This window comes from Alternaria alternata, assembly GCF_001642055.1.
Source record: "Alternaria alternata strain SRC1lrK2f unplaced genomic scaffold CC77scaffold_5, whole genome shotgun sequence".
Taxonomy (NCBI): domain Eukaryota; kingdom Fungi; phylum Ascomycota; class Dothideomycetes; order Pleosporales; family Pleosporaceae; genus Alternaria; species Alternaria alternata.
The window spans coordinates 951,844-977,534 of record NW_017306194.1 but is presented as its reverse complement, the minus strand read 5'-3'; the positions used below and the strand labels follow the sequence as shown (position 1 = coordinate 977,534).

At 51.4% G+C, this 25,691-nt stretch overlaps 11 protein-coding genes across 11 annotated transcripts; 8 read left to right on the top strand and 3 right to left on the bottom strand.

Moving 5' to 3' along the window:
• The first annotated feature begins 14 nt into the window (after nt 1–14).
• On the top strand, nt 15–527 carry CC77DRAFT_1018147 (hypothetical protein). The gene has a single exon (XM_018524559.1). It carries the CDS (start codon nt 86–88, stop codon nt 281–283), a length of 198 nt encoding a protein of 65 aa, XP_018388738.1. The 5' UTR covers nt 15–85; the 3' UTR covers nt 284–527.
• On the bottom strand, nt 439–2,782 carry CC77DRAFT_1018146 (MFS general substrate transporter). The gene is made up of 4 exons (XM_018524558.1): nt 1,764–2,782; nt 1,055–1,699; nt 877–1,003; nt 439–814 (listed from the first exon to the last, which is right to left on the bottom strand). The coding sequence occupies exons 1-4, from the start codon at nt 2,349–2,351 to the stop codon at nt 570–572; spliced, it is 1,605 nt and encodes a 534-aa protein (XP_018388737.1). The 5' UTR covers nt 2,352–2,782; the 3' UTR covers nt 439–569.
• A 136-nt stretch (nt 2,783–2,918) lies between these two features.
• Nucleotides 2,919–3,724, top strand: CC77DRAFT_958024 (YjgF-like protein). The gene is made up of 3 exons (XM_018535542.1): nt 2,919–3,261; nt 3,314–3,469; nt 3,524–3,724. Exons 1-3 carry the CDS (start codon nt 3,106–3,108, stop codon nt 3,617–3,619), a joined length of 408 nt encoding a protein of 135 aa, XP_018388736.1. The 5' UTR covers nt 2,919–3,105; the 3' UTR covers nt 3,620–3,724.
• Nucleotides 3,725–3,795: 71 nt separating this feature from the next.
• On the top strand, nt 3,796–5,446 carry CC77DRAFT_1092670 (FAD dependent oxidoreductase). Its single transcript, XM_018529641.1, has 4 exons — nt 3,796–4,094; nt 4,158–4,295; nt 4,352–4,449; nt 4,502–5,446. Exons 1-4 carry the CDS (start codon nt 4,072–4,074, stop codon nt 5,320–5,322), a joined length of 1,080 nt encoding a protein of 359 aa, XP_018388735.1. The 5' UTR covers nt 3,796–4,071; the 3' UTR covers nt 5,323–5,446.
• On the bottom strand, nt 5,376–7,464 carry CC77DRAFT_709721 (alpha/beta-hydrolase). Its single transcript, XM_018532850.1, has 3 exons — nt 7,185–7,464; nt 6,510–7,125; nt 5,376–6,458 (listed from the first exon to the last, which is right to left on the bottom strand). The coding sequence occupies exons 2-3, from the start codon at nt 7,101–7,103 to the stop codon at nt 5,430–5,432; spliced, it is 1,623 nt and encodes a 540-aa protein (XP_018388734.1). The 5' UTR covers nt 7,104–7,125; nt 7,185–7,464; the 3' UTR covers nt 5,376–5,429.
• A 3,046-nt stretch (nt 7,465–10,510) lies between these two features.
• Nucleotides 10,511–11,745, top strand: CC77DRAFT_709662 (hypothetical protein). The gene has a single exon (XM_018532849.1). It carries the CDS (start codon nt 10,620–10,622, stop codon nt 11,652–11,654), a length of 1,035 nt encoding a protein of 344 aa, XP_018388733.1. The 5' UTR covers nt 10,511–10,619; the 3' UTR covers nt 11,655–11,745.
• Nucleotides 11,746–12,063: 318 nt separating this feature from the next.
• On the top strand, nt 12,064–13,214 carry CC77DRAFT_1018143 (hypothetical protein). The gene has a single exon (XM_018524557.1). The coding sequence runs from the start codon at nt 12,373–12,375 to the stop codon at nt 13,033–13,035; it is 663 nt and encodes a 220-aa protein (XP_018388732.1). The 5' UTR covers nt 12,064–12,372; the 3' UTR covers nt 13,036–13,214.
• A 169-nt stretch (nt 13,215–13,383) lies between these two features.
• Nucleotides 13,384–16,121, bottom strand: CC77DRAFT_930303 (hypothetical protein; the record flags this gene model as incomplete). The annotated part of the gene is made up of 6 exons (XM_018534155.1): nt 13,384–14,016; nt 14,069–14,111; nt 14,157–14,214; nt 14,262–14,448; nt 14,508–14,734; nt 14,786–16,121. The coding sequence occupies 6 exons, from the start codon at nt 16,119–16,121 to the stop codon at nt 13,384–13,386; spliced, it is 2,484 nt and encodes an 827-aa protein (XP_018388731.1).
• A 2,171-nt stretch (nt 16,122–18,292) lies between these two features.
• CC77DRAFT_930619 (bZIP transcription factor) lies at nt 18,293–19,759 on the top strand (the record flags this gene model as incomplete). Its single annotated transcript, XM_018534171.1, has 4 exons — nt 18,293–18,452; nt 18,482–18,742; nt 18,808–19,395; nt 19,455–19,759. The coding sequence occupies 4 exons, from the start codon at nt 18,293–18,295 to the stop codon at nt 19,757–19,759; spliced, it is 1,314 nt and encodes a 437-aa protein (XP_018388730.1).
• A 1,008-nt stretch (nt 19,760–20,767) lies between these two features.
• Nucleotides 20,768–22,129, top strand: CC77DRAFT_1059022 (hypothetical protein; the record flags this gene model as incomplete). Its single annotated transcript, XM_018528185.1, has 6 exons — nt 20,768–20,788; nt 20,900–20,918; nt 20,972–21,142; nt 21,221–21,274; nt 21,324–21,435; nt 21,484–22,129. The coding sequence occupies 6 exons, from the start codon at nt 20,768–20,770 to the stop codon at nt 22,127–22,129; spliced, it is 1,023 nt and encodes a 340-aa protein (XP_018388729.1).
• A 1,384-nt stretch (nt 22,130–23,513) lies between these two features.
• Nucleotides 23,514–25,619, top strand: CC77DRAFT_1059021 (hypothetical protein; the record flags this gene model as incomplete). The annotated part of the gene is made up of 3 exons (XM_018528184.1): nt 23,514–25,435; nt 25,483–25,497; nt 25,562–25,619. The coding sequence occupies 3 exons, from the start codon at nt 23,514–23,516 to the stop codon at nt 25,617–25,619; spliced, it is 1,995 nt and encodes a 664-aa protein (XP_018388728.1).
• Nucleotides 25,620–25,691: the final 72 nt, after the last annotated feature.

The window sequence follows — 25,691 nt, the reverse complement described above, 5'->3', positions numbered from 1 at the left end:
ATCACTTTTCCTCGCTCACAACTAGTTATTGAATCATCCCCGATGCTCAATCCATCATCATCTGTCTCGATTGCATCTCTCGAATATGACAAAGTCCTGCACTCTCTGTTCAAAACCCCGTGACGTCCTTGTGCGCTGTCAGATCGACGAGTCGCAGAAATGGCATTTCGTCTGCCCTGGAACATGCTGGAAATCAGTTTCTGGTGGCGTTGAAGATGCAAAGGGCATGCAAGAGGAATACCCATATTACCGATATGGCGGTATGGTGAGTTTTTGCAAATGATTTGAGAGAAGGAAAGATGGCTGATCTGGAGTCGTGGGTAGTGGAAAGATAGAAGTGCCGACGGGCCGGTTAGCGCAAAGAAGCCGAAGAAAGTCAAGGAGAGGCAGAAAGAGGAGATGAAGGCGAGGGAGGGAAGCACTGCGATGTCTTCCGGGATAGAGAAGTAAGACTAAGGAGGGGTAGGTAAAATTCCCGTTGTTTCATCATTAGAAATGATCTCGAGGAGAAAGGCAAAGTGCTAACGATGAAAGGTAGAGTGACGGCTTATACAATATCCATATCAAGCTTATATGGCATATCGGAACTTCCTGTTGTGGAAGTCTGTAGTATCCTCGATGGCATCCGCGTCGTTTAGATCATCGTCTTGGCTATGCGAACCCTCAGCTTCTTCGCGGTCGCGTTGAGCGTTCCTCCGTGCGAGTAAGGCTCGTAAGCAAAGTGCTAGCACGACCTGAGAGACAGCGCATCCCAGAAACATCTTCACGCCTGTCTCGTATTTGGGAGCTTCTTCAGCCAAGAAGGCCTGAGGGCCTAAAGTGGTTGGTCTTAGTAATGATGGTCTTGAGATGGGCCAGAAATGCAGGAGAGCTTACCAATAATGTTACCAACACAGTATCCCAGAAAGACGAAGGCTGTGCTTGTGGTTCGCTTTGTGTATCCACCTACATTTGATGCAGGTAGCTGCAGAGCAATGACTAGAGAGCCAACAAACGAACCGGTCTACTTCCGTTAGCTACTGATTAGAAAGGCTGCTGCGTGTTCACGACATACCAAGTAATATCCCGCCAAGCATCCAGCCGTGTTGGAGCGCGGTAGCTGCCATATTAAACACGTGCCTATTATTGTGGGACAAAGGTAAAGAGCCATGATGAAGGTGCGCGCGTTGGGAAGTCGTGAAGCGAGGAAAGGACCTGTGAAAACCCAGAACACCTGGGCGAAGCCCTGTGGAATCCCGTATAGCGTCGTTTTGAGTGGATCACCTCCTGCTACGTCCTTGACGATGAGTTTGCCGAAGTTTGCATTACCGCCGTTGATCATTTCATTGCATAAGACGAAGAAGAAGAGTATCCAGATCTGAGGGTCAATCAGGGCCTCCAAGACCTGCGGTAGTTTGATCTTTCTGTTGTAAACTCCAGTACGGTTGCTGGCGGCACGGGCGATCAAAAGAGCTTTCTCTTCTGTAGTAAAGCTTTTGGCTGTCATGATGTTGTTCGGCAGTCTGAAGAAGAGAAGTATGGACCAAAGAACGGTCATACCTCCACATATAATGTATATGATCTTCCAGACGACGAAGGTCTTTGCGTATCCACAGCCGTAGAAGAGTATACCACCAACGGCGCTACCGATGCCATTAAAGCAGTAGAACATACCTGCTCTTGCAGGCTGCTGCTTCCCGACGTACCACATTCCAACCATCTGCAAAGGCGAAGGTGTAAAGTCAGTGTATGTGTCATATGTCTGCTATGTAATCAAGACCTACCATCATGAAAGCCGGGGTGACGACACTCTCGAAGACACCAAGGAGGAATCGCATGGCAGCAAAGCCCGCAAAGTTGTGCGTAGCGGCTGTAAGTAACATAACTGAGCCCCAACAGAAGCAGTAAATTGACACGACTCGACCAGTCGGGAAGTGCTGCGCAAGGTATGCTGATGGCCATTCTGCGAACAAGTAGGCGAAGTAGAAGATTGATGCCAGCCAGGAATACTGATCGCCGGTGATACCAGTGGTTTCGAAAAGATCGAATACGGCAGAGTAGCTGATCGCTTGCTTGTCGATGTATTGGAGGAAATACGTTCCGCATAGCAGTGGTAGCAATAGCAAATCGACTTTCCTGGAGACCTTCTTGTTCGCATTTTGGTCTTCGAGGAGCTCGGCAATGTACTGGGGAGTGATATTGTGTTGCCGCAGAAATAGGTTCGCTTCGTCCAGGTCTTCGACTTCGCCCACCATGGCGCTTTCTTCCTTCTTGAGAGAGTTGCCATCCATATTGTCCAGCTGGATCTCTAAGTCTTTCGACATGGCCACTGCTTTGTCGTCGCCCTTGAGGGCGTTCAGTTCAGGTTGCATGGTGAAGAACGAACATGGACTGGCGACGCACTCCCAATATCTCTGAGGCTCGACCATACATATACTTAATCTTGCCCATAGACTTTACCCCAACTTTGAAAGCCGCTTTGTCTGACGACGTACCCCGCGCTATGGGATTCCGATTGCGCATGGGCAGAACCTATGCGGGTCTCGATAAGAGGACATTCGATGACAGGTATCGACTATCCAATCATGTTGCTCGGAAGAAGCTTCCATACTTTATTCCTATCTTGTTATCAGGCGGAGCAGTGCTTCCGTACAAGCTGGAAACCCGCACCCTGGGTTAGGAATCGAAGTTGTGGGTCGCTGCCCCGGTCAACATTAGTAGTATGCAACAGTATGAGAACGTTACAGCAACTGTAGCGATGCGACGTCGGTAGTGATAAGAACGCCACATACTTGCAGATGGGAGATACAATTAGTGTCTTGTGATATCCAGGGTCAGAACTTTTAGTGAGCGCTAGCCGCCGTTAGCCTTCCTTTAGCGTCTCGGTAATACTTCGGCTGGATGTTGTTGCTGTCGGCATATCTCTGTCCTTGTATCTATCTATTTCCCGATCTATCGATTGTACGAGAGCTCCGAGGACGGCATCTCTCAAGCCAATGCAAATCGTACAATGTGCGATATGTCACCAAGATTAGATAGTTACCTGCTGCAATCCTTCTCAGATAGTTGATTTGATGACAGATATCCTTTTCGGTACCTAATTCTACATCCGATACTGTTTTGACCATGTCTAGAAAGACAATATACACGGAAGACGCGCCAGCCGCCCCACTCAACGCTTCACAGGCGGTAGTATGCAACGGTATGGTTCATTGCTCTGGTAGCCTTGCGCTCGAGGGGAAAACGATGCAGATCATCCCGGGAGGTATACAAGCAGAGACAGTAAATATATGTACCATGAAGAGGTCAACACCGGCTAATTATATTGCTTCAGCATCGGGTACTTGAAAACCTGTCCACCATACTCAAAGCAGCTGGTAGTAGCCTTGCTAGCGTTATCAAACTTAACATCTTTATCACCTCCATGGACGACTTCAAGGCCATGAATGAAGTATATGATAAGTTCTTCTCCAAATTCGATCAGAAACCGGTAGGTCACTTACGTGGCGGTGTGGCAAGTAATCGTTTTGACATTGCATCGTAGTGCCGGACGTGCATACCGGTTCCGCAGCTGGCTCTCGGTGCCAAAGTCGAGATGGATTGTGTCGCAGTTTTGGAGATGCCAATTGCGAGACTGTAAGCGTGACCGGGGTGTAGGTGCGGTTCTCTTTGGTCGTGATGGTTCGGAAGATGTAGCTGTTGGGAACGTGCAGGAGCTGGGAGGGTGCGGCCGACGCCTTGCCTGATTGAGTGACGCAATCTTATCGATAACGAACTGGAAGCATGAATCCTCCAAGAAATCACTTAATTCAGGCCTGCGCAATACAGTTAACGAAGGTCAGCATTCATGAGCCTCGCGAATGGTAGGACCCGATCGTGGATACCGGAAGCTTTGGGTTATCCGGCGGAGAACTTGCGGTGCGGGCTTGGCGTCGAACATGCACCTTTGACCCGTCGACTACTTAAGGCTTAGCGAGGCCAATAACCGCTTGTGCACCTCGAGACAATAGCCCGTCGTTCATTGAACCTTGCAAACAAGTCCCGGTAATCGTTGGCGCACCTACGTGACGTTTGTACAACGACAGCTACACAATGCCTAATATCATCGTTATTGGGTAAGCTCGTTCCATCGTGCAGCAGACGTCGTCTTTCTACAGCTAACACATCTTGTGGTGAAGAGCAGGAGTCTCCGGGCTGACATCAGCGTATCTCCTATCCAAGGATCAAAGCAATAAGATCGCTGTTGTAGCAAAGCATATGCCAGGCGACCACGACATTGAATATGCATCACCATGGGCTGGCGCAAACTTCATGCCGTAAGCTTGCACACAAAAGCTACAAGCTACAAAATCAGCTGACGCATAGCGGGAAGGATGTCCTCATCATCAGATAGTCAATATGAACGCAAAACATGGCCCCAACTCAAGCGGTTAGCGACAGATGTACCAGAAGCAGGCATCCATCTTCAGAGTCAGTAATCTCTTCTACCGTTACATATCACGGTCCATGGCTAACAAATTAGAATGTCGAATCTATCGCCGACGAAAAGACATGGATAAGCTAAGAAGTAGTGGCGGCACAACTTTTAGCAACGTGTTTGCTGAGAACCCCTGGTGGCGCGAACTGGTGGACGACTACCGAGATCTCCCTATCTCCGAGATGCCATCAGGAATGGCATCAGGCTGTGAATTCGGCTCTGTATGCATCAACCCGGCGCTTTATCTCCCATGGCTAGTGGGCCAATGTCGCGCAAACGGAGTGGTGTTTCATCGAAAAGTTTTAACACATGTATCTGAATTACGATCCATTGGTGTTGATGGTTTCAGTCCCGATATCGTTGTCAATGCGACAGGACTATCATCTGCCAAGCTAGGAGGTGTCGAGGATAAAAGTTGTTACCCCATCCGCGGGCAAGTGGTCGTAGTGAGAAACGTGGCCCCAGCGATGATATGCGTTTCTGGAACGGATGACGGCGACGATCAGGCATGTTATATGATGACACGAGCTGTTGGTGGAGGAACAATCCTAGGAGGCACGATGCAGAATGGAAACTGGGAGAGCCAACCGGATCTCAACACCGCCAGTCGCATCATGAAGAGAGCTGTGAGTATGTCCCCTGAGCTGACAGATGGCCAAGGGCCGGAACATCTTGATGTTATTAGACATGGCGTTGGGTTAAGACCTGGAAGGGAATCTGGCGTCAGAATCGAGAGGGAGAAAATGGATGGAATCTGGGTCATACACAATTATGGACACGCTGGGTGGGGCTATCAGGGGTCGTACGGATGCGCTGAGAAGGTTGTTGCTCTGGTTAACGAGATCGTGCCGCAAGCTAAACTATGAATGTGAGTAACAGTGGAAGAAGAATATGAATGGTTCAACTCGATGTCCAGAATAGAACATGGAGGGCTCTCGATACACATGTGTGAACCCCTGGTACACTTAGAGAACTACTGCTGAGACAGCTCAACCTTGGACCACCAAAAATCACTTTCCTCTTTCGCATAAGTGTCACTAACCATGATAGCCGGCTCGCCGATAGTCTCTCCACCAATCAACTCCGTATTGTCTCTTCCAAAGATCATCACCTTCGGATCTGATCTATTGTAAGGCTTCCATTCCGTTCTGTTGGCATACGAGCCGCCAAGCGCATTTGGGGTGCCGGTACAAACGAAGCTAGTGACGTAGGCATGCAGAGTACCCGACAACTCGTCCTGGCTCTTAGACTTCGCGATGAATGAAGGATCTCTTACTTCATAGAACATGTTGTCTGCGTGACGAGCTCCATAGACGATATCCCGCTTCATTGCCCAGTGGTATAGATATACGGGGGTATCCTGGCTAGCATAGAAAGCCGTTTGACGGACTGGGGCCACGTATGCATAGTGTGCATAAGCCGCTTCGATACGCTTATACATTGGGCCAACACCGTGCTCGAGTCGTGTCTCTTTATAGATGGATTCGGGTACCTCTGTCGGATCAGGATACAAACGGTTTATCGTTTGAATATCATCTTCGCTCATCTGCGGCAGCAATGTCTTCCAGAAACCCAGAAAATCTGCAGAGGTCGACATGTTTTTGTTCACATACAGTGAGCCTTCGTTGCCTTGAAATCCGGTCATGATTGGCATTTTGTGCCATTTCCCTGTTCGCCAGGCGTCAATTGGACGGCGGCGAATGATTTCGTTATCAATCACTGGCTGGAACGCCCAACGTAGACTGGGGTTATACTTTTGGAAGACCTTAGTTTGGGCTTTAGCGATTGCGGAAGTCGGAAGTTTACGGAGGTAGGTAAATATCTCTGACTCGGGTAGTGATGATGGACATTCAACTTTCTTCAAGAAGTCGGCAAATTGCATCTCGTGGATTTCTGCGTCTGGCTTACGGACGGCGCGGGACGTTGGAGCTCCAGATTCTATGACAACACGGTGAAACTTAGGCTTTTTGCCCTCTTGGTAATTCAAGAGGTGGTGTCCTATCTAGAGAAATGTCAGTCAGGCTGATCAGAAAGAACACAGGCTTGTACTCACAGAATGTGCGCCGGCTGAAAGTCCTATGAGCGTTACGTTGTTCCTATCACCCCCAAAGTGCTGGATGTTCTCTTCAACCCAATCCAGCAAGCACATCTGATCCTTCAGACCTAAGTTGAGCGCGCCTTCTGCGGCGCTCAGCTTTGATGGTAGAAAGCCTAGGGCTCCTATACGATAGCCGAATGACACTGCAACAAACGGAAGTTCAGACCATCCCACCATGGATGCAGTGTCATGCATTGCGGCATTTCCCCGATTGAAAGCCCCTCCATGAAGATACACTGCCACTGGCAGGGCGTTTGATCCATTGTGTTCAGCTTGTCGGAAGATGTTAACAGTAAGGCAGTCTTCACTCTCCTCGAGCGTCGGTCCAAGCACGATGAACTGCTGTGCTGGCGCTCTTGGACCGAAGTTTGAGGCATCGATAGTCTCCTGACTTGGTGCCACTTTCTCTGGTGGTCGGAAGCGGCGTTCACCTGTTGGTGGTAATGCATAAGGAACGCCCTTGAAGGCTTCAACCGCACGAGGGTAGTCGCCGCGTAAGGTGGTGCCTACAACAGTACCTTGAGGGATTCGCACTTCAGGTCTAGACATCGCTTTAGATGTGTTTTTGTTCCTGTCAATCTGTTAATATGTGGCACATTCATACAGCTTACACTCAATCTTGCGACGTACCTTCGAAACTTGGAGAAAGCTTTCAAAGACTAAGTGTATGCAGTACGTTTTCTTGATGAGATCTTGTTCATGTAATGCCGACATAATACCAATATACCGATGTTCTTAGATAGCCGTTGGAGTACTGCCCGGCATCGGCAATTGCCCCGCTATTGTTGCCTCACCTAACTTTACGGCTATCAACTCCCCAACTCGCTATTACACGGCTTGCAGCGAATTCCCGTCGGCGCACACTCGTTGCATGGGTTATCCGTCGGATCTTTTCCGTTAGCTCGAGATGGCGCATCAAGCGGCTCTGGATTGATAAGGTCTTATTGACACATTGCCTACATCCTGTTCGGCAAGCACTAACCCAGACGTCGGTAGTACGTCGGCTCGTCCTCCAAGACCTTATCAGTGCCAAACGTAAGAACAGGAAAGGATGCTACATCCCACTATTGTAACAATTGCTTCTCAACCTCAGACTATCAGGATCGTACGGATCGAACACGCCCCACCAGCTCGAGACATGCTGCAGGGAGGGTCCGTCGAAGAGCTGTCGCAAGCCACTTGCAGCCTGTTTGCTGTAAATCTGCTACCTGGCTAGGTCATAAATCTGAGAACATTGTAGGAACAGGCAATGCGCGGGGGAAAGGATCCTCTTGCCAAGTTCTGGCGAATTATGAGATGGTAGACGTGGCTGCAGCAACATGCTTGTACGACGATGGCTTCAGATGTAAGACTTATGGCGATGGTGTTTGAGTGGACCTCAGGAGCGACAGCAAGAACTTCCGACGTGCACGTGCTGTCTTTGACCTCAAGCCACTTGCTTGGCTGTTGCCGTCCACTCGAATGCCAAATCGCGTCGCGACCCGCGTCTGCATTCCCAACCTCCCACACCTACAATGCATATTTACTATGGAACTCGTCCTCTCTTATTTCTCGCAACAATTCTCTAACTCTTCCGCTTGTACGATAAGCTATGATCGGGCCAGATGCTATCTACTCAGTGTCCTTACACGGTCAAGCCGCGCCGACATCCTGCTCGATGTGTATATCAGACACGTCAGTTCCTCTGGCCTTGTTCTACGACACGATAAGACGGACTGGCCTATGTTGACACGATATTCTCAGATCAGTTGTCTACTTACAGGGGCAGGTATCAGCACGTATGCGTACAACTCGAGGTTTCCCATGCTAAACCATGCTCTAGCAAAGATGGCTGTACATGTGCTCGAGACCAGATTCTCAAGTTACCTAGGTATTATGGTGGTCCTCTCTCTATAAACAACATCCTAATACCTGAGAGTTCTCCAGAACTGGTATCGTTTTGATCCATCCACGCGCATATGCGAGGAGTCGAGACTCAGTTAGAGTCAACCCACTCATTATCTACTCGAGCACATTGCTATCCGAGGAGCTTTTTATTCTGGCTTGAATAAGAACACTTCTACTACTGGTGATGAACCCATCGCCGAGTCTTTGTCTCTTGCTATCGTACATCGTAGAGGGTTGATCTGTACCATCAGTGGATTGTGAAAGCACATACGCTTTGTCGTTTTCTGGTTTGCTTACTGCATCCAGTATAAATTAGTTTGGTACACGTAAGAGCAGACCATGCGCAGAATGGGACCGTCTACCTGCCGGGCCAAAACGAATGCTTGACTTTCAACAGTCCTATTCAAATGCTCGACCACAAATCAGATCTACACTACCATCTTAAGCCTTGAACTCCGAGACGCAAACCTCGACTGAAGCTCAATTTGACTTCGAATGCACGAAATGCTAAGCCTAAGTAACATCTACATTCGAAACAGGTCGCTATCTTGACGTAAGAAGTCACATTATGATGACTCTTCAAGATCTGCTTGGCTTCGCGCAAGCTCAATGAAATCGCAACAGAAACCCTCTACGAACACTTTCAGACCGGGTGGATAATTTACGTATCAAACTAATTCATTTGCACTCTTCTGGATCGCCCTGAGCTTGCGAGCCACGTTCGCAGTGTCCATCATGACGTCGGGGACGACGATCTTCCCAGCGTAGAATCGACAGATGAAGACGACCCCAGGTCATATCCAAATGTGAGAGAGCGAAAGTATGAATGCTCGACAGAGCTAATCGTACGATGCTCCCCAACGATTATGCGCATGGTAGCCCTTGTTGGTGTCACGGATCGTGTCATACTAGAGCTTTTAGCTGGTGTCGAGGGTAGTCATCACGTAGTTAGAATTACTGGGCTACTTGTGTTACAGATGCTGGCTTCCTCACTATATTCGGCAACACAATTGGACACCTCGTAATTTTATCTAAGAACGACAGCTCTATGAGGCGATTGCAGAAGCGTAAGTTTTGCGTACCTTTTGTCACATTCGCTCTGGAAATGACAACAACTTGGTCAACTCCCCTCACAGAAGGAAATCATCGCTTACACAATACGTCTGTAATTGAAAGGGCGGTGAGCATTTCGTGCGGCATAGTATCCGTTGGATAGTCTTGGCTGCCTGGTTCCAGGAAACTGTCTGATCTATAGCTGGAGAAATGCTTCCGATCGTGGCTTAGAAGTACGCATGTTGGTCTAGCATCTTAGTCAATAACCCTACATCGAAGAAACAAAATTCTGTGCCAGTCTATGATTCGGTGGGCAATCAGCAACCGTTGACAATGCGTGAGCCATAGTGACCACAACCCGGCGAGCTCTAGTCAAACAATACCTGTTCTGTACCAGACTCAACGTTGATCCATGCCTCTTTTTTTTTGCGTGTGTCTTGTCTTGTGGATTATTAGCGTAGCGTGAAATAGCATCGTCGAAACGATCCGCTACCAAAACGCATACTCACTAGGACTTATACGCGAACACTAACTGGTTGCCGCGTGGTGTGAAGCAATACTGGCCTGATGCAAGCGGCACAACGTTGCCGTTAAAATTGATTGACAAGGATACAAGCAGCGATCAGAGTGTCCCCCCTTTCATTCTATTGGTGGACATCTTCCCCGCCCCAACATTGCTAGCAGCCCTCCTTACTCACATCCGCGTTTCAAAAGCAAGGCTTCGCATCAGCCCCTTCATCTGCGTCGTGATGACATGCCCTCGAACATATGTTCCTTGCAGGCGGGCCGCGGATGATGCATGCGAGCCAGTGATGATCGACGTTCAGCCAGGAACCAGGGTGTGGGGCACGGATCGAAGGATTCAAAGTTTGGTGGCGGTCAGTCTGGATCGAACGAGTACAGAATGAGGCCAACGAATCTCAGCGTGCGCCTCAAGTGTGGTGTGAATAGGAATCGTTGCAAGTCTTTTGAGTAGGAGAAGGCGGTCCACGATCGGGTCTTGATCCCCGCGGCCTTTCCCCAGCTATCCAGATGAACTTTACAATCGCAACTGCACCAAGCTCATCTTGGTCTTTGCATCTCACGATCTTGTAGGAAGTGATTTCGGTAACAGTCACACCAACAATGGCTTTCCGACTGGTTGATCGAGCTGAAGGTATGGGCTCAAATCCCACGTTGAGCTACAGGACCTCTCTCATCGTCATCGTCTTCCTCGCACTCGCCGTCTCTCATTCTCTTGAGGTCTTCGTCACAATCTTCCGTCGATTCCGCTCATATCGCGGGGTCTACTTCTACGCGCTGATCGCAGCGTCTCTCGGTATCATTATACACGCCTTCGGCTACTTCATCCGCAACTATAATGTATGCGACTCAATTCCACTGGAGATCACCATGGCGTGCGGCGGGGGCATACTCATGATTACTGGCCAATCTATCGTACTCTGGTCGCGGCTGCATCTCATCAGCTCAGGGAAGACGGACAAATGGTTGCTATACATGATCATCGCGGACTGCATTGTCGTGCAAGGAGGAGCAACTACGCTTATGACTGGATCCAGTCTGGCGAAACCTGGAAAGTGGCTCCAGATCTACGAGAAGTGGGAAATATTCCAGGTTACGTGGTTTGTCTTTCAAGAGTGTGTCATCAGCGGGCTGTACATCTATCGCACCTTCATACTCATGCGCAGCTCGGCTGTGTTCAGAGGCCCAGATGCGAAGCGCCTCTTCAATCATCTTATCGCCGTGAATTCGGTTGTCATCGCGCTCGACGTTACTATCCTCGCTTTCCAATATGCTGGTCTTTATGAGGTTCAGACAAGCTGGAAAACACTCGCCTACGCCATCAAGCTGAAACTCGAGTTCGACATCCTCAATCAACTTGTCGACTTCACGACGCAGGGCTTTAACGCGCAGGCCGGTTCGCGTCATATCTCTGGAATAAGCGACGGGCATGGGATTACGAAGGATGGTTTAGGAGAAAACGCGCGCGGTTCACGATTCGGCCCCTCGACGTATGCGCGTATGGACGAGGATGGAACAACTGCGTTGCCAATGGGAAACGTGGTGATGACTACAGAGATACGGATCAGTATCGAGCAGGATGCTATCAGTGAAAGAAGTACACAAGCACTGCGCGACAGGAACGGTTCGATGGCTTGATCAGCACGTGTACTTGCGATCTGTTCGGAGGGAGCGTTTTCCGCCCGGGTGCGTTCGCCTGATGGAGCAGCATCCGTAGTTAAAAAAATACAAGATAAATCCGCCATATCTTAGTACTCGCCGTTACGTCGCTACAATTGCATAGGGTGTTGGTGGCCAGTGTGTCATTCTGACGATCTGACATGAGTTGTTCATTCTGGGTCTATGACCGAACGCAAATCGCCAAAGCGACTTGTCAATCATTACAGTGGGTTCTTCTTGTGCTATCCGATTCGCATAGGATCGTCATCGTGAATGAGGTTGTGAAGTTTGCGTCTGGACCCTTAGATCGGATCGTGATGCTAGCTCACCGCTAGTGCACCCGAATCGTCGTCGCTCTCGTTCCCCAGGATGCTGACATCATAGCTCCACCACATCATGGGCACGCATCGAGAAGTCGCTGCGGCAATCGGTGATATGGTACCTGCATCTCAGGGTCATCAAGCGTGATGTCGTCGCCAGTGATGCAGAGATTTGCTGTGCACGGTCGAACATTTAAATCGAGAAGTTGCCAATAGCCATCTGAATCCATCTTTCCCCATATTAACGTCACACCAAGCACACCCTCAGACGATTTCATTTTCGCATTACATCAGTAATCCATCACACTACAAAATCGGACACACAGCTCGCACCATTGCACCTTCCCATTCAATAGGCATATAAACAATCCGCAACAATGGCCTCCAGAATGCTTCGTATCAACCGCAACGTTTTCCTCGCAGCACGACCGGCAGCTCGCATTGCCTCTCAAAGACCACCGTTCAGAAACAACATCAACGACCTCAGCAACCACCGCTTTTTTACAACAACACAGATGATGTCCGTCCAAGTTGACTCCAACTTCATCTCGCAGATCACTGCGGCAGAGAAGCTTATCACCGGCAAGGATGAGCCAGCGAAGGGGGGCCCAACCGCAAAAGCTCAACAGCACGCTGGCCAGAACCTGACAGCACAAGTCATTCACGACATCACCGAGGGCGAGAAGCTGCTTACCGGCAAGGCTGAGGTTATGCAAGGAGGCCCAACGTCCATCGCCCAGTCCGCTCTTACATCTGGCTCATCGACATCCACCAACAATGCCAACAACTCCTCTGCTTCAGGAAAGCTGGACTCAGAAACATTGAGCAAGATCACTGAAGCTGAGAAGAAGCTCACTGGCAAGGCACAACCGGTAGCCGGAGGCCCTACTGCGCAGGCGCAGAGCCATGCTAAGGAGCCCATCACTAGCGAGGCTCTACACGACATCACCGAGGGTGAGAAGAAGGTCACTGGTGGAGAGCGCGTAAAGGGAGGTCCCACTTCGACCGCTCAATCTGAGCTTGCCAAGAGCAGGTCATAAGCATAGCCTTATGAGAGAGCTTCTACTGCTACGACTGTCTTGGCGTACTGTGTACAAAACTGTATCATATTGCATGGCAAGGGTTCCAAAGAAGGTTAACGACTATATCACGACATGACTGTATTATATATCGAGGGTTTTAGACTATCATGTATATGATAGTACAATTCAAACAACATTAATTTATCGCTGCTCGTAGTGTACGTGAGGTCTCCACGTAGCAATGCCATTATCTAACAACGTGTTGCGTATCCAGAACCAAGAAGAGAAAGACAACGTCGCCAGTCAATGCGTCGCACATGCTGACGCGCTATCCAAGGTACAGGGCTCATAATAAGCAGTGCGAGATCATATCCATCCCTCTCGCTCTCTCTCATCCTTGACCCCATTCCCCTTCAACCACCCAACACCCACATTTGCTACACCCTTCCACCTTTCCACGCTCTTCTTTTTGCTAAACCGATATTGCCGATCACTGCTCCTGGCTAGTCTCTCGTTTAGCAGCCCATCCCCTGACGCACCCAAGCCACCCAGCTCGATGTCCTCCCGAACCTCCGCTTCGCGAAACCCAAACGCCGATCCTGCGCCACGTCTCGACCGTGTCGAATTGACCCTGTGGAGGGTAGGAGGTCTGGATCCGATCGTCTCGTTGGATCTCACGCGCCTTAAACGGTCCTGGAGGTCTGCTGCTTCGCCATCGCCTACGATTCTGCCTTTGCGATTGGAAGGTGGGGTATGGTAATCAAAATTGGAATTTGCGCGGCGGAGACCATATTTGCGAGGACTCTGCTCGAGGGCTTGACCGAGTTCTTGGATGGCTTCCTCACGTGCGCGCATGCGTTCCAGAGATTGCATGCGCGGTGCTGCGAATGCGCGGCCTTGAACCGATTCGGATGGACGGCGACCATGGCGGGCTGTGCGCTTCTCTTCGATAGCCATGGCCACTTGGGCGACAGAGTTGGGGACTACGTCCAGAGAGTTCTGAGATGTGATGATCAGCGGGTGCGAGAGAGGGGTTGGTCATGAGACGTACCATGTGGATGAGTACGATTGGTAACTGAACGGTAACGAGCTTTCTGAACAAGGTCAGCTTCATCGGGGAGAATCATGCGGATACTTACGTATGTGCACTCGCGATGATGACATTCAGGAAGTACCTGACTTCGAAATACTTGCCTACTTCAGTCAGAAAGGCGGCTCATGTTACGCCATGATGAAGCACCTACCACACTTCACCGTACCATGGCCTCGAGGTACCTCAAGATCACAAGTTCTGATGTGAGTTTGGTGTGCAGAAACGCCGCTCCAGCCAGCGCAGCCATTCCTCACGATGGATTTGCTGAGAATAGACCGCTCGTTGCTGTCAAAAATGCGAGCCTGACCAGCAGACTTCTCCATCGTAGCGGCAGCAGCCTGCAAAGTACTCCCATTAGCATCATTGTGTGATCGTAGAATATGCACTCATAACAGACGTGTTTGTAGCATAGTATGTCCCTTTCCAATTGAAGCTCGATCTTCTTTACTGTCTTGCGACTGTTATTGGCAATATGGACATCGACGTAAAGGCTAGTACCGCTGACCCAGACTTGACGATGTAGACCTGCTGTGACCCGAACGACCTCGACAGTGTTTTCTCGGGGCTTGATCCACTCATCTGATGCAGTCAAGGGGCTGGGAAGCGACACAAGTGCCTTCTCAGCTACCTTGTGTTAGCATGTAACCACAAAACCGAAACCGAAACATTTCATACGATCGTACACTGAGAGCACTATAACGTCTTGAGAAGTTCTGACAATGTACTGTCTTCCTTGGTCGCGAACAAGAAGAGACACACAAAGTATGTAGCGGATCCTTGCATTCTTCGATTGGAAGGGCGGAGGCCCGACGTTGAGAGGTAAACTTAGGTTGAAAGCAAGGTTCGTCGTAGAAGGCATCAGATGCCAGAATATATCTGCTGAACTTATTGGCTCTTGGGTATCTACCATATTCTGAGGCGGCGGATTTTGCTCGTCAATAAGCTCTGTGGCTAGGTTGAGAAAGACAGCTCGTCTGTTACCGCTTATCTCCTCCGTCCCAAGAAGATCGATAGATATCCGAGCAATGTCCAGAGTCCTTCTATGACGTATTCGCTCTGCATCGTCGACGTTTATCTGAACAGTCCCTTCGATAGAGCTTCCGCCTACGAATATGCCTGCGGATAAGTCCAAGCCAAGCTCAATTCGTGGATGTCGGTGTAATGGAAACTCTAGCAACTCTTTTGATAGTGGATCACGAACAAACGTCCTGGAGGGTATGCGTCGGTTAATGTCTTGAGATTTAGGATCGAGGCGAGCAACGATGTGGCGTAGAGGAGACTGTGATTGACCGTGTCGAAGGATAGTGTTGGAACTGTTATTAGGAGGCTGGAGAGGTATAGTAGGTATTGCACTAATTGTGTTTGTCGCTGTCGCCTGCGTTATGTGTATAGGTGGTATCTGTTGCGGCTGTCGGGTTCGTGAGGTGCTAGGTGCACGAGGGCGTGAAGAGGATCGTGGCGGAACGTTGCCTGCTGGAACGCTGTATATACTGCATATGCTGACGTTATCTGCAGGACTTGACGGAGATGGTGTTCTAGAAGCCCGACCTCTGCAGGTGGATCTTATACCGTTACTTTCGATGCTATTCTTCCGGTCAGGTTCTATGTTTTCGCCATGTCGGTTGTCGTTGCTTGGACGGCGTCCTGTAGCAGCAGAGGGCCGACGCGACATCTCCGTGCGCGAGATGCTACGGGGAAAGTAATTAGATAGGGCGTTTCGAGGTATAGTATCAGCTAAGCTTGATTCGGTGACTTCGCGAATGTCTGACAAGGGCCGGGTTTTAGCCCATGAAGAGGCGACGGAGTGTCCTCTTTGTTCACCAAGATGGCTGCCAAGCATGCCTTCACCAGCTATGATATTGCCGTTGTCTGACTCTGGCGAAGCGAGCAGAGACGAGATACTGGTCCGATCTGGTGAAAGACGGGCGTTAGGTAGCTGCTCTTTGACCAGCGGTGGCTGCGAGTGTCCTGACCCTTTCAGCAGCCGTCCCGCTATCTCGGAAAATGTCATTGCTGCCTACCGTCAGCGCGATGCTTTGGGAATTTATATCGTGCGGAGCACCCTCGTAAACGATAGACTGCGCGCGAAGCTGGCGACTAGCGACTAGGAGCTGACCGAGTGATTGATGCGGGATCTGATACTGCTGAAAACAGGATGAAAGTCATATGAGACTATGTCGATGCTTGGATATCCTGGTAGAGGTGAGAACTGTCGCTTGAGGGTTGCGTGTTGGAGACTGAATGCCCCAATGTCTCGTCTCATTGCCTCTAGAGGTGAGGAATGAACCTGTGCGGTACTCGCCCTTTCCATGATGATGCCACACGTGGCGATTGAAGTTAGCATGAGCGATCAACAGTGTCCGGAGCAAACAATTGTCGCTGATGAACATGCAACCAAAATCGTTGCACTGAGAGTCTACACTGCTTGACTACTCTTACGTTCATACTGGCAGTAGTGCCTCGCTAGTCGCTGGGCCACTTGAAGGCAAGACGACACGGCACGGCACTCACAGGCATGCTGCTGCTTCCTAGACTTCTCTGGAATTCATAGTGCGCATTGTTATACATGAATTATGATCTCAAGATTGCATGTTCCGGGGCTCATGTAGAGCAATCCGAGGAAGCCGCATCTAGCAGGCAATTCCGACTGTGTGATGCCGCGACGATGCCGATTTGACACGTCTCGACTATTCGACACGGCTGGATGTCAATGTCACGATGTGACAAGGCGCAGCCAATTTCCTCGTACGAAAGTCTCGACCGCGTCAAAGGTCACCTGCTCGCAGAGCCGAGAAAAAGCGTGGTGACGCTATGGCTGCTTCGGGCGAATAGGACTCATGTGGTGCATAAAGCAACGACCTCCGGTGATCCCTAGGTTAGACTTCGGTAGCGGTTCGGAAGCTGGATGCAGCGTTGGCGGAGAGAATTGTCTAGAGTACCAGATGTGTGGTAGTGGTGTGCTGTGCATGCGTCAGGCTTTGAGGCCGGCTTGGCTCCTTGCTCGCTGTTCGCAAAATTCCGTCCCCAGACTAGCGGGAGAGTCAAGCCACGTGACGAGCGAAAGAGCGTGATCGGAATTCCGTTGCGCTTCAGCTACTGGCGTTGTCCTGGTCACGGCTGAGAAGACGTCGAAGGTTCATCGGTGAGGCATGTCGGATGGACTGGCTGGTCTTCGTATCGATCGTTATCGCGAGCTGCACCCCTCGTCATATCAGATGGAACATGCTCGTCAGCCTTACATATGCCGCCTGCGAGTAGGATGGCTTCATACGGACGAGGTGCGTGGCCTCGGTGCAGGGGCAGCGCGCTCCGACGTCGGTGGGCTGGTGTCGATGCGACGACGAGTTGCTTGCTTTTCACAGGAACACTTCATGGCTGCGCAGATGAAATCAGACAGATGCATAGATGTCGCGGTCGATCGCCCTTGGATGGGAGACGCCTGCTAGATAACACCCCAAGGCTCGCAGTCTGCACTGCGCGTCCATGGAGAACCGGAGAAAGCGTGTAAAAGTTTCTAGTGGCGCGGGAACTAAACACGCAGCTACGCCGTATGCAGTATCGCGATCCAGCTCGGCTGGGGCAGCCATGTTCGGCGTCCTCCACCAAGGCGTCTTGCACGAAGCCTGCCTGCCAGAGCCGTGATGCAGCGTGAGCACCCCGCGAGAAAATTCTGAGCTGTCGGCCAACCGCGCTCCCGCACGCTTGGCCGTCATTGCGCGTTGGAAGTGCCCAGCAGCGTTCGCGCGGCTGCGATTCGTTGCGCGCCAGAGGGCACATCTTCCTGGAGGCGAGTCGAGTGTCGAGCTTTAACCACACGGGAGGAGGTGATCTGGGCAGCAGAGAGTGGTCCGCCCGCCTTTTCAAGTCCAGCACTCCGCCCCTCCGTTCGAGCCCATCTCTGTTTCCATTACCCAAGAGCTTACCTCACAACTACTGCGCGACCACACACAGGCCCGAACGCCTTCTTCTTATCATACATTATCAAAACCCCATACAAACCGTATCGATTTTCGACCCGGCGCTGCGGCTGCCCAGCACAAGCGCGTCTAAGCGACCAGAGCCTCCTGCTATCTCCTTCGACCTGCCTTTGTCGCATCTCTCGCATCTCTTGGCGCCTCTGTGCCCCTCTATCTGCACCGAGGGGTACGGTGGCCGCAGATGGGAGATAGTCTCGTAACAGATATGACGGCTCCCGTGGGCAAGGCAGAGGCTTCGCGCGATGGTTCGACCTCCTCTATCGGATCGTCGCCCGAACCTGGTCTGGCGGAGACATATACCCAGGAAGAGCCCCAGCAGCAGAAGCGCAAAGGTGGCCGTAAACCTGTGAGCCTTCCTGATACCAGTTGCCTGCCATGGCTGCAGCAATTGAAGCGCCGATTACCATGTCGAAGATAGGACTAACCAAGCGTCGTAAGATTTATGCCACCTCAGAAGAGCGCAAGCAGCGCAATAGACAGGCGCAAGCCGCCTTTCGTGAGCGACGGACAGAGTATATCAAGCAGCTCGAGAGCACCATAAAGCACCATGAGGATACCCTGCAGAACCTGCAGAACAGTCACCGCAACGCCGCCGACGAGTGCCTTATGCTCCGGTATAAGAATTCTCTACTCGAGAGGATTCTGCTAGAGAAAGGTAGCCCCGATCTTATCAACATGTCTATCTATCAGCGTACACACGCTAACCCCTTGCTCCACCAGGTATCGACGTCCAGGCCGAGCTGCGCGCGAAGACTGGCAGTCCAAACCTGGGGCCGACCAGAGCCCCAGCCTCTGCACATACCTCGCCAAACCAGGCGCCTCTCCAACAACGTGCTATATTGAACAGACAACAACAGAGGCGGTCGCTGCAAGGCCCGCCCAAGGTTGATAGTCTAAATGGCTTGCCCATGATACAGCCGGATGGGCCGATTCAGCGTTCACCACTGTCGCAACCCACTCCTGGTTCACATATGTCGTCGCCTGCTCAATCAGCAACGCGCTCGCCGAGCTTCATACCTCACGGTCAATCAGTGTCTCCCAACTTTGGGCCCATTCCTCCACAGCAGCAGCAGCAGCATCAACAGCAGCAACAGCCGCTGCGGCCACAACCACCTAGATCAAACTTCACTCCTATGATGAATGCTCAGCGACCTTCTCCGCTTGTAACAAACCAGCCTGTCTCGAATGGCATGACAAGCGCGTCTACCGTTGGCAGCAACGGAAACGGCATAACTCAGAGCAGTGGTCCTTCGTCTTTCTACCAGACTCAATTCACAGACCATATGAGTCAACTCGGCAAGCTGACCCGTTTCCTTTCCCCTCTTAGGTATAGGGCTTTGTAATCCTAGGCTGATTTCGTGTTATAGAGCAGGAGTACGAGGAACAAGCCGACTCCTACAACGACCATGACGACCCGAGCGACCACTCTGCTGGCCCCGGCCCGTTCCCGCAGCAGAGCTTCCCCCCTTCGAACAACATGCCACCGCCGATGCCGCCGTCGCAGAACCCTCCCTTTACGAGCCCAGCAGCTTTAGCCCCCAACGACGGGGGCCACAACTTCAATGGCATGGGCAACAACCACCTTTTCGACCCGTACGACCCGATGCTCGACGCCGACCCCTTCGGACTTTCGGCCAGCATGCACTTCCCCACGATGTATGAGAGTAGATGATGATATGAGGAGGATTCATGGGAAGAGGAGGCTATATTGGAAGTTAATCAGGGACCAACCGGATCGTCGCCCGCCGACTGATACTTTTTAATGACGTTGTTTAGCGGGCGTAACAACTGCTTTTACCCAATCGACCACGTGTCACGACAGTACGACGGCGTTCAACAGCAGACCCAGAGTCTTGCTATGGGGGGAATTCTCAAAAAGTTATTATTTGGCCTGAAACAGGTCATACGACGTGTATATTGTGATGGAAATTGCTTGGGGTTATTGTTGTGGACAGCAATGAATGCTTCTCATCCATACGTTTCACTCTGGCATTGCAGCCCGTTCGGAAGACGGGATGGTGCCATGTACATATTGTAATCCAAGTCGACCGCAACTGTCAATGGAAGTCGCACCCCCAATCTCGCCTCATGAAGTTTCTTGACAATGCCTATTGCTCCTTGCCAGAGGGAGCAAACGGATGACGTCAATTTCGTTATATAACCAACTGGCAACATTATTTTGAGTCTGCATTACAAGCATCTGTACCTGCCTCAGATGCTTAGTATTGGAGCGATGCATACCTGGTGTGATTTGAGCCTCGGAATGACGTGCACCTGAAGCCACACTTGATTCACACCAGCCTCACACCGGTGTCGCAGAAGTGTCCAATCGAAAGCCTAGCTTCTGTTCGATGATCCCTTCCCCTAGGTATCATTTCTGGCTAGCATTACACAGGAATCGACTGAAGCGCTGTATGCGGCAGCGACTGCAGCGTTGTTGTTGCTTCTGTGCCTCCAATAGTCCTAGCCCCACATCACTCGCTTACGGAAGCAACCCACGCCCAATTTCGAATCACCAAAACCTCTTGCCCGCAACATCGCGCCTATCACCCCGTTCGCGAGTCACATTCTGAGAGCCACGTCCCTAAATTTCGTAGGGCAAGCTCTCGCATCCTTTTTCTCTCCCGGCAGATTGTGCATCTAGAAGGGCAAAGCGCGAAAGGCGCTCCAATTCGTCAAGATGTCGCAAATTGCTTCCAAGGTAAGCTCCAACTCACCCCGCCATCAGGTCCAGCGTCGCGCCCTCCCATTGAGGGCTGCAAGAGTGGCTGCAGTCTGTTGTAGAGCTTCAAGATGCTAATTATAAGTACAGAACATTTACGAGCTGCTGGGTATGTCGCAGACGCACTGCACAGTACCGGAACATTCACTCACGACCCCGCAGGCAATGACCCCGAGCTCGACCCCGACAGGCCGGCTGACCCACCGACGAGGGCAATTGAGAAGCCCGTCATGAGGCATGGCAAGCGCGATGGACCCGACGCTCCCAAGCCCATGCCCGAGAGGCTGAGCCACCAGAACCGTGCCAAGCAGACCGACAACGCCAACGAGAACGGTACGTTGAACAAAAGGGCGTTTAACATGCTCCGGCTTCACAAGGGGAACTCCATGAACACTGGCTAACGAAACACAGCTTTCCGGGATCGCGGCGTCGGCTCTGACAAGAACCGTGGAAGGGGATCTGGCGGTGAGTGGAATACCATTGGTTCGCACGCACATGTACTGATTTGTTATAGAGCCTACTGGTGCTTCAACTCGCGGCCGCGGCCGTGGTCGCGGTGGACGCGCAGGAGGCCGCGGTGGTGCTGCTCGTGCCGAGGGTGACCGTCATAGCAGGACTGGCATCGCGTATGAACGACCCCACACTATATCTTGATACCATCTAACAATTTTCAGCGACCACGACAAGCAGGCCGCACACGGCTGGGGCGGAAACGACGGCAACGCTGAGCTCGCTGACGAGCAGGCTGGCGAGGCCATTGCCCAGGCCGAAGAGAAGGACGCCATCAAGGAGGACGCTGAGGACGCCGCCGAGGCCGAGCCTGAGGACAAGAGCAAGTCCTACACCGCCTACCTCGCCGAGTTGGCGGAGAGGAAGCTCTCTCTTGCCGCCCAGAACGTCCGCAAGGCCAACGAGGGCAGCAGCAAGAAGTTCCCTGAGGGCACTGCCCTCGCCCGTGAGGAGCAAGAAGACTTCATGGCCGGTTCCCAGGGCAAGGCCAAGCGCGAGCGCGCCCGCAAGGAGAAGGTCCACGTTGAGCTCGACGGTGACCGTATGCTTGCTCCCCCTCCCCGCGAGGGCGGTGCCCGTGGAGGACGCGGCCGTGGCCGTGGCGAGTTCCGCGGCGAGGGTCGTGGCCGCGGTGGTGAGTCCCGTGGCGAGGGACGTGGTCGCGGCGAAGGTCGTGGCGAATTCCGCGGACGTGGACGTGGTGGTGAGGGACGTGGACGTGGCGAAGGCCGTGGTCGTGGAGGCCGCGGTGGTGCCCCGTCCAGCATCAACATCACCGATTCCAGCGCCTTCCCCAGCCTGGGCGCATAGACTGCGTCAACACTGGTCGCTGCCTGAAAACAGGGTGTACCTGCATCCCACAATCAAGTGCGGATGAAATGAACGAATGAACAACAGCTATCTCACGATGGGACGAGCGAACGGAGAGCTAAATCACGATATCAAGGAGTCTCTAATTGAGATGTCTGCGGGCTAAAATACTTACATCTACCGGTACCACGAATGTAGTGAACTTGAGCTCGGCCTTTGCAAGTGTTTTGATTCCCCGCTTGGTCTTCTTATGTGGTGCGGTAGCACGTTTCTATGAATAAGAATCAAAAAATTGTATCTGATGACTTCTAGTCCATTGCAACTATCAAGGTCTTACACGATCTTTATCGAGACGGATATCCGTGTGTCTAACAACAATTATGAAGTGTGAAGAGGCCTTTCAGATGGATGTGCTGACATGCGAAGATATGTAAAGGAGCGCAACCATGGCTTACCTGGACATGATGAGCACCGTATTAATGAGCGCTGTTGTCAGGACACCATAGTTGTAAACCGAGGGAAGCACCACGGGACCTCAAGCTCCTGTCGCATAAAATGTGCCTTGTGACATTGGAAATCCTACAACAACCACTGGTAGCGGACAAACTGTTTGTACTACCGTAAGGTTCGTCTTTGATGCCTGCGCACAGTGTTCTGCCTAGCACTTCAGCCTTCTTCTTTGCATGCGTCATCGTTCCAGGTGTCAGTCAGGCCACCACTCCACAAACATCGCGCGTCAACGGCGCAGCCTCATCGCCAAACTTCCGTCTATTCGCCCCAGCGGTCGCGCAACTGGATGTAGTGCCCTGCATCACCTGCAGAGCACAGCCAAGGCGGCCCCGGGGATAGGTAGATAAGGCGTTACGCGCCAGGAACCATTTTCGGGAACGCGTGGGAGGCACACGGCAAATATCGCGCCATCCACACCGCACGCTCGCCCATCCCGAACCACTCCACATCAGCCTTCAACCCCATGTACATGCAAATACTTCTGCCTGTTTCCTTTTTCGAGCGGTGTTTGACACCTGCTCAGCCACTGGTTAGACCATGCGGTTCGCGCGTTGTTTCTGAGACTTGATTGGCCGATCTAGCCGTTGAAGTAAGATCTAAGGCTGAGACGCGGTCAGCCATTTGCCAAATGTAGGCTACGGCAGGACGGCTTTTGATGCATTTGTGGGACATCGATATGTCCAAAAGTTCAGCTTGTGGCTGTACATCTACTGCCTTATAACCAGGCTTTGCTATGTTTACTGGCTTACCACAACTTCACCTTTTTCCATACAACATCACTTGGATATTCCACAGGAGGTACATTCACGAGAATCACGGACTGGAGATAACCATATACAGCATTCGACAGAAGACGACTTGACTGGCTGGTCAGATGGCTTCCGCCGAGCAGCAACCGTTGTTAGATGAGAAGATTGCTCCCACACATGGACTGCAGAACGAGGATGAACATTCGCAAAACTGGATGAGACCGGCGGAGCGAAGTCTGAGCGATATACTGCGTCATGTCGTTATACTACCCCTCGTTTGCGGCCTCGCAGTTTATGGATCGTATACTCTTTGCAGGCAACACATTTTCCAGAAAACTGCATGGCTAGTGCCAGCACACGAAGGCTCGACTTCATTCAATTACACATGTCTGCCAGGCCAGACTTGTTGGCCAACCATAAACGAGTGGAATGCTTTCAACCAAAGCATCAACGGCAATCTCCGACTGACGGTACCCTGGGCCGCACCCTGCTACTCTGATCCTTCGAGCAAACAGTGCCAAGAGGTTGCAAAGAACTACGGTGATGGTGTCTCACGTACCAAACAATACGGATCCATGGAGTTTCTCGACTGGGAAAGGTGTGGTCAATCCCAATGCGCACTCAACTCTTTCAACACTTCAGCGCCCGTCTCTGGTACCTGCGCGCTAGGAAGGCTATCCGCATACCATGTAAGGGCTGAGACTGGGCGCGATATCAGCCAGACGTTGGATTTCGTTCGCAAACATGGGATTCGTGTCTCGATCAAGAATACTGGGCACGATTATTATGCGCGGTCAACAGCGTCGAATTCGTTGGCTATCTGGACTCATAACATGAAAGATACTAAGTTTCATAAATCCTTCCAGCCCACAGGTTGCAAAACCCGCTATGAGAACATCGGGGAGATTGGTGCTGGCATCCAAGCTCAGGAGGCGTGGGAGGCCTTCGAGCCTCATGGCATGCTCGTCACAGTTGGCGCAGTAGCTTCCGTTGGCATCGCAGGGGGCTACGGTCAGGGAGGTGGCCATGGACCGCTGGGGCCCAAGTATGGACTCATGATCGATCAAGCAGTTGAGTTCGACGTCGTCACTGCTGATGGCAAGCAACGCACTATCAATGAATGCAGCGACCCGGATCTCTTCTGGGCAATGCGTGGAGGCGGAGGTGGCAGCTACGCTGTGCTCACATCCTACAAGTTTCAGCTGCATCCGGCTGAGCCTATCAATGTGTACAGCTTTCAAGCTCACTTTCCGGAGCCAAAAGACATCGCCAAGTCGAAGATCCATCGCGACATCATCACCGGGCTTGCCTCCAATCAGCCCTCGTTTTCCAAGCATGGAGTTGCCGGATACAATTTTGTACTCCCAGATCATGTCGTGTTTCTTCAAGTATTGCCCTCTAGCGACACTTCAGAGATCAAGGCTATCACTTCCCAATGGCATGATTTTCTTACCAATTATCCTGGTCTAAATATCACCGAGAATGAGTATCACTCCTTCAAGAGATTTTCGCAGTACAATGAATTTACAGAGAGACCCGAGATATCTCGCAATGGGCCGGTCGGTCTAGGCTTCAATGGCGGAGGACGCTTCATCCCCAAGGATCTCTTCAATTCGACTGATAATATCGAACGACTAGTGGATGCAGTTGTAACTGCAATGCACTTCTCTCGCACCAACCATGGCGGTGGAGGCGCTCAGTTTTACGCTACTGGACCTGACAACACTCCCGATAATGGTAAGACTAGTGTGAACCCACTATGGAGAGACTCACTATGGGAGATAGTGATGGGCCAGTTCTGGACGACAGCCACACCACCAGCTGTGCGATCGCAGATCCAAAAGACCGTTTCCGCTACTATTGAGCACTTGAAGACCGTGACACCAGGTGGTGGGTGCTATTCTAATGAGGGCGATTGGACTGAGGAAGACTGGCAGCAAACGTTCTTCGGTGAGCACTACGATAGGCTACTGGCAATCAAGAGGCACTATGATCCTACCGGTCTATTCAATTGTTGGAAGTGTGTGGGTTGGACAGGATATGATGAGTAAGTGCAAGAACCCATATTTCATGAACAAAAGCTAATTGTGGCAGTCCAATGTATTCATGGTAAGTTCTGCCTGTACGAGATATATACGAGACATATACTGACCCTATATCTTCACCTTTGCAGCTATGCGCAAACTCAACAGACACCACTACCTTCTGTCCCACTTGGACCTGTCAGATAGATATTTTGAGTTTACGACTAAATGCGTACTTCATGCCAGCAGTCGACCTGTACGGTCGCGGTTAGACGCGCG

Bases quoted from the DNA above. Each gene is read 5' to 3' on its own strand.
- CC77DRAFT_1018147 (XM_018524559.1), top strand. From the start codon at position 86: ATGACAAAGTCCTGCACTCTCTGTTCAAAACCCCGTGACGTCCTTGTG.
- CC77DRAFT_1018146 (XM_018524558.1), bottom strand. From the start codon at position 2,351: ATGCAACCTGAACTGAACGCCCTCAAGGGCGACGACAAAGCAGTGGCC. The intron at 1,004-1,054 runs GTATGTCGTGAA...TAACGGAAGTAG, and splicing joins GCTTGGCGGGATATTACTTG to ACCGGTTCGTTTGTTGGCTC. The intron at 815-876 runs GTAAGCTCTCCT...CAACCACTTTAG, and splicing joins CTGTGTTGGTAACATTATTG to GCCCTCAGGCCTTCTTGGCT.
- CC77DRAFT_958024 (XM_018535542.1), top strand. From the start codon at position 3,106: ATGTCTAGAAAGACAATATACACGGAAGACGCGCCAGCCGCCCCACTC. The intron at 3,262-3,313 runs GTAAATATATGT...ATATTGCTTCAG, and splicing joins GAGGTATACAAGCAGAGACA to CATCGGGTACTTGAAAACCT. The intron at 3,470-3,523 runs GTAGGTCACTTA...ATTGCATCGTAG, and splicing joins CCAAATTCGATCAGAAACCG to TGCCGGACGTGCATACCGGT.
- CC77DRAFT_1092670 (XM_018529641.1), top strand. From the start codon at position 4,072: ATGCCTAATATCATCGTTATTGG. The intron at 4,095-4,157 runs GTAAGCTCGTTC...CTTGTGGTGAAG, and splicing joins CCTAATATCATCGTTATTGG to AGCAGGAGTCTCCGGGCTGA. The intron at 4,450-4,501 runs GTCAGTAATCTC...CTAACAAATTAG, and splicing joins AGCAGGCATCCATCTTCAGA to AATGTCGAATCTATCGCCGA.
- CC77DRAFT_709721 (XM_018532850.1), bottom strand. From the start codon at position 7,103: ATGTCTAGACCTGAAGTGCGAATCCCTCAAGGTACTGTTGTAGGCACC. The intron at 6,459-6,509 runs GTGAGTACAAGC...ACATTTCTCTAG, and splicing joins TTTCAGCCGGCGCACATTCT to ATAGGACACCACCTCTTGAA.
- CC77DRAFT_709662 (XM_018532849.1), top strand. From the start codon at position 10,620: ATGGCTTTCCGACTGGTTGATCGAGCTGAAGGTATGGGCTCAAATCCC.
- CC77DRAFT_1018143 (XM_018524557.1), top strand. From the start codon at position 12,373: ATGGCCTCCAGAATGCTTCGTATCAACCGCAACGTTTTCCTCGCAGCA.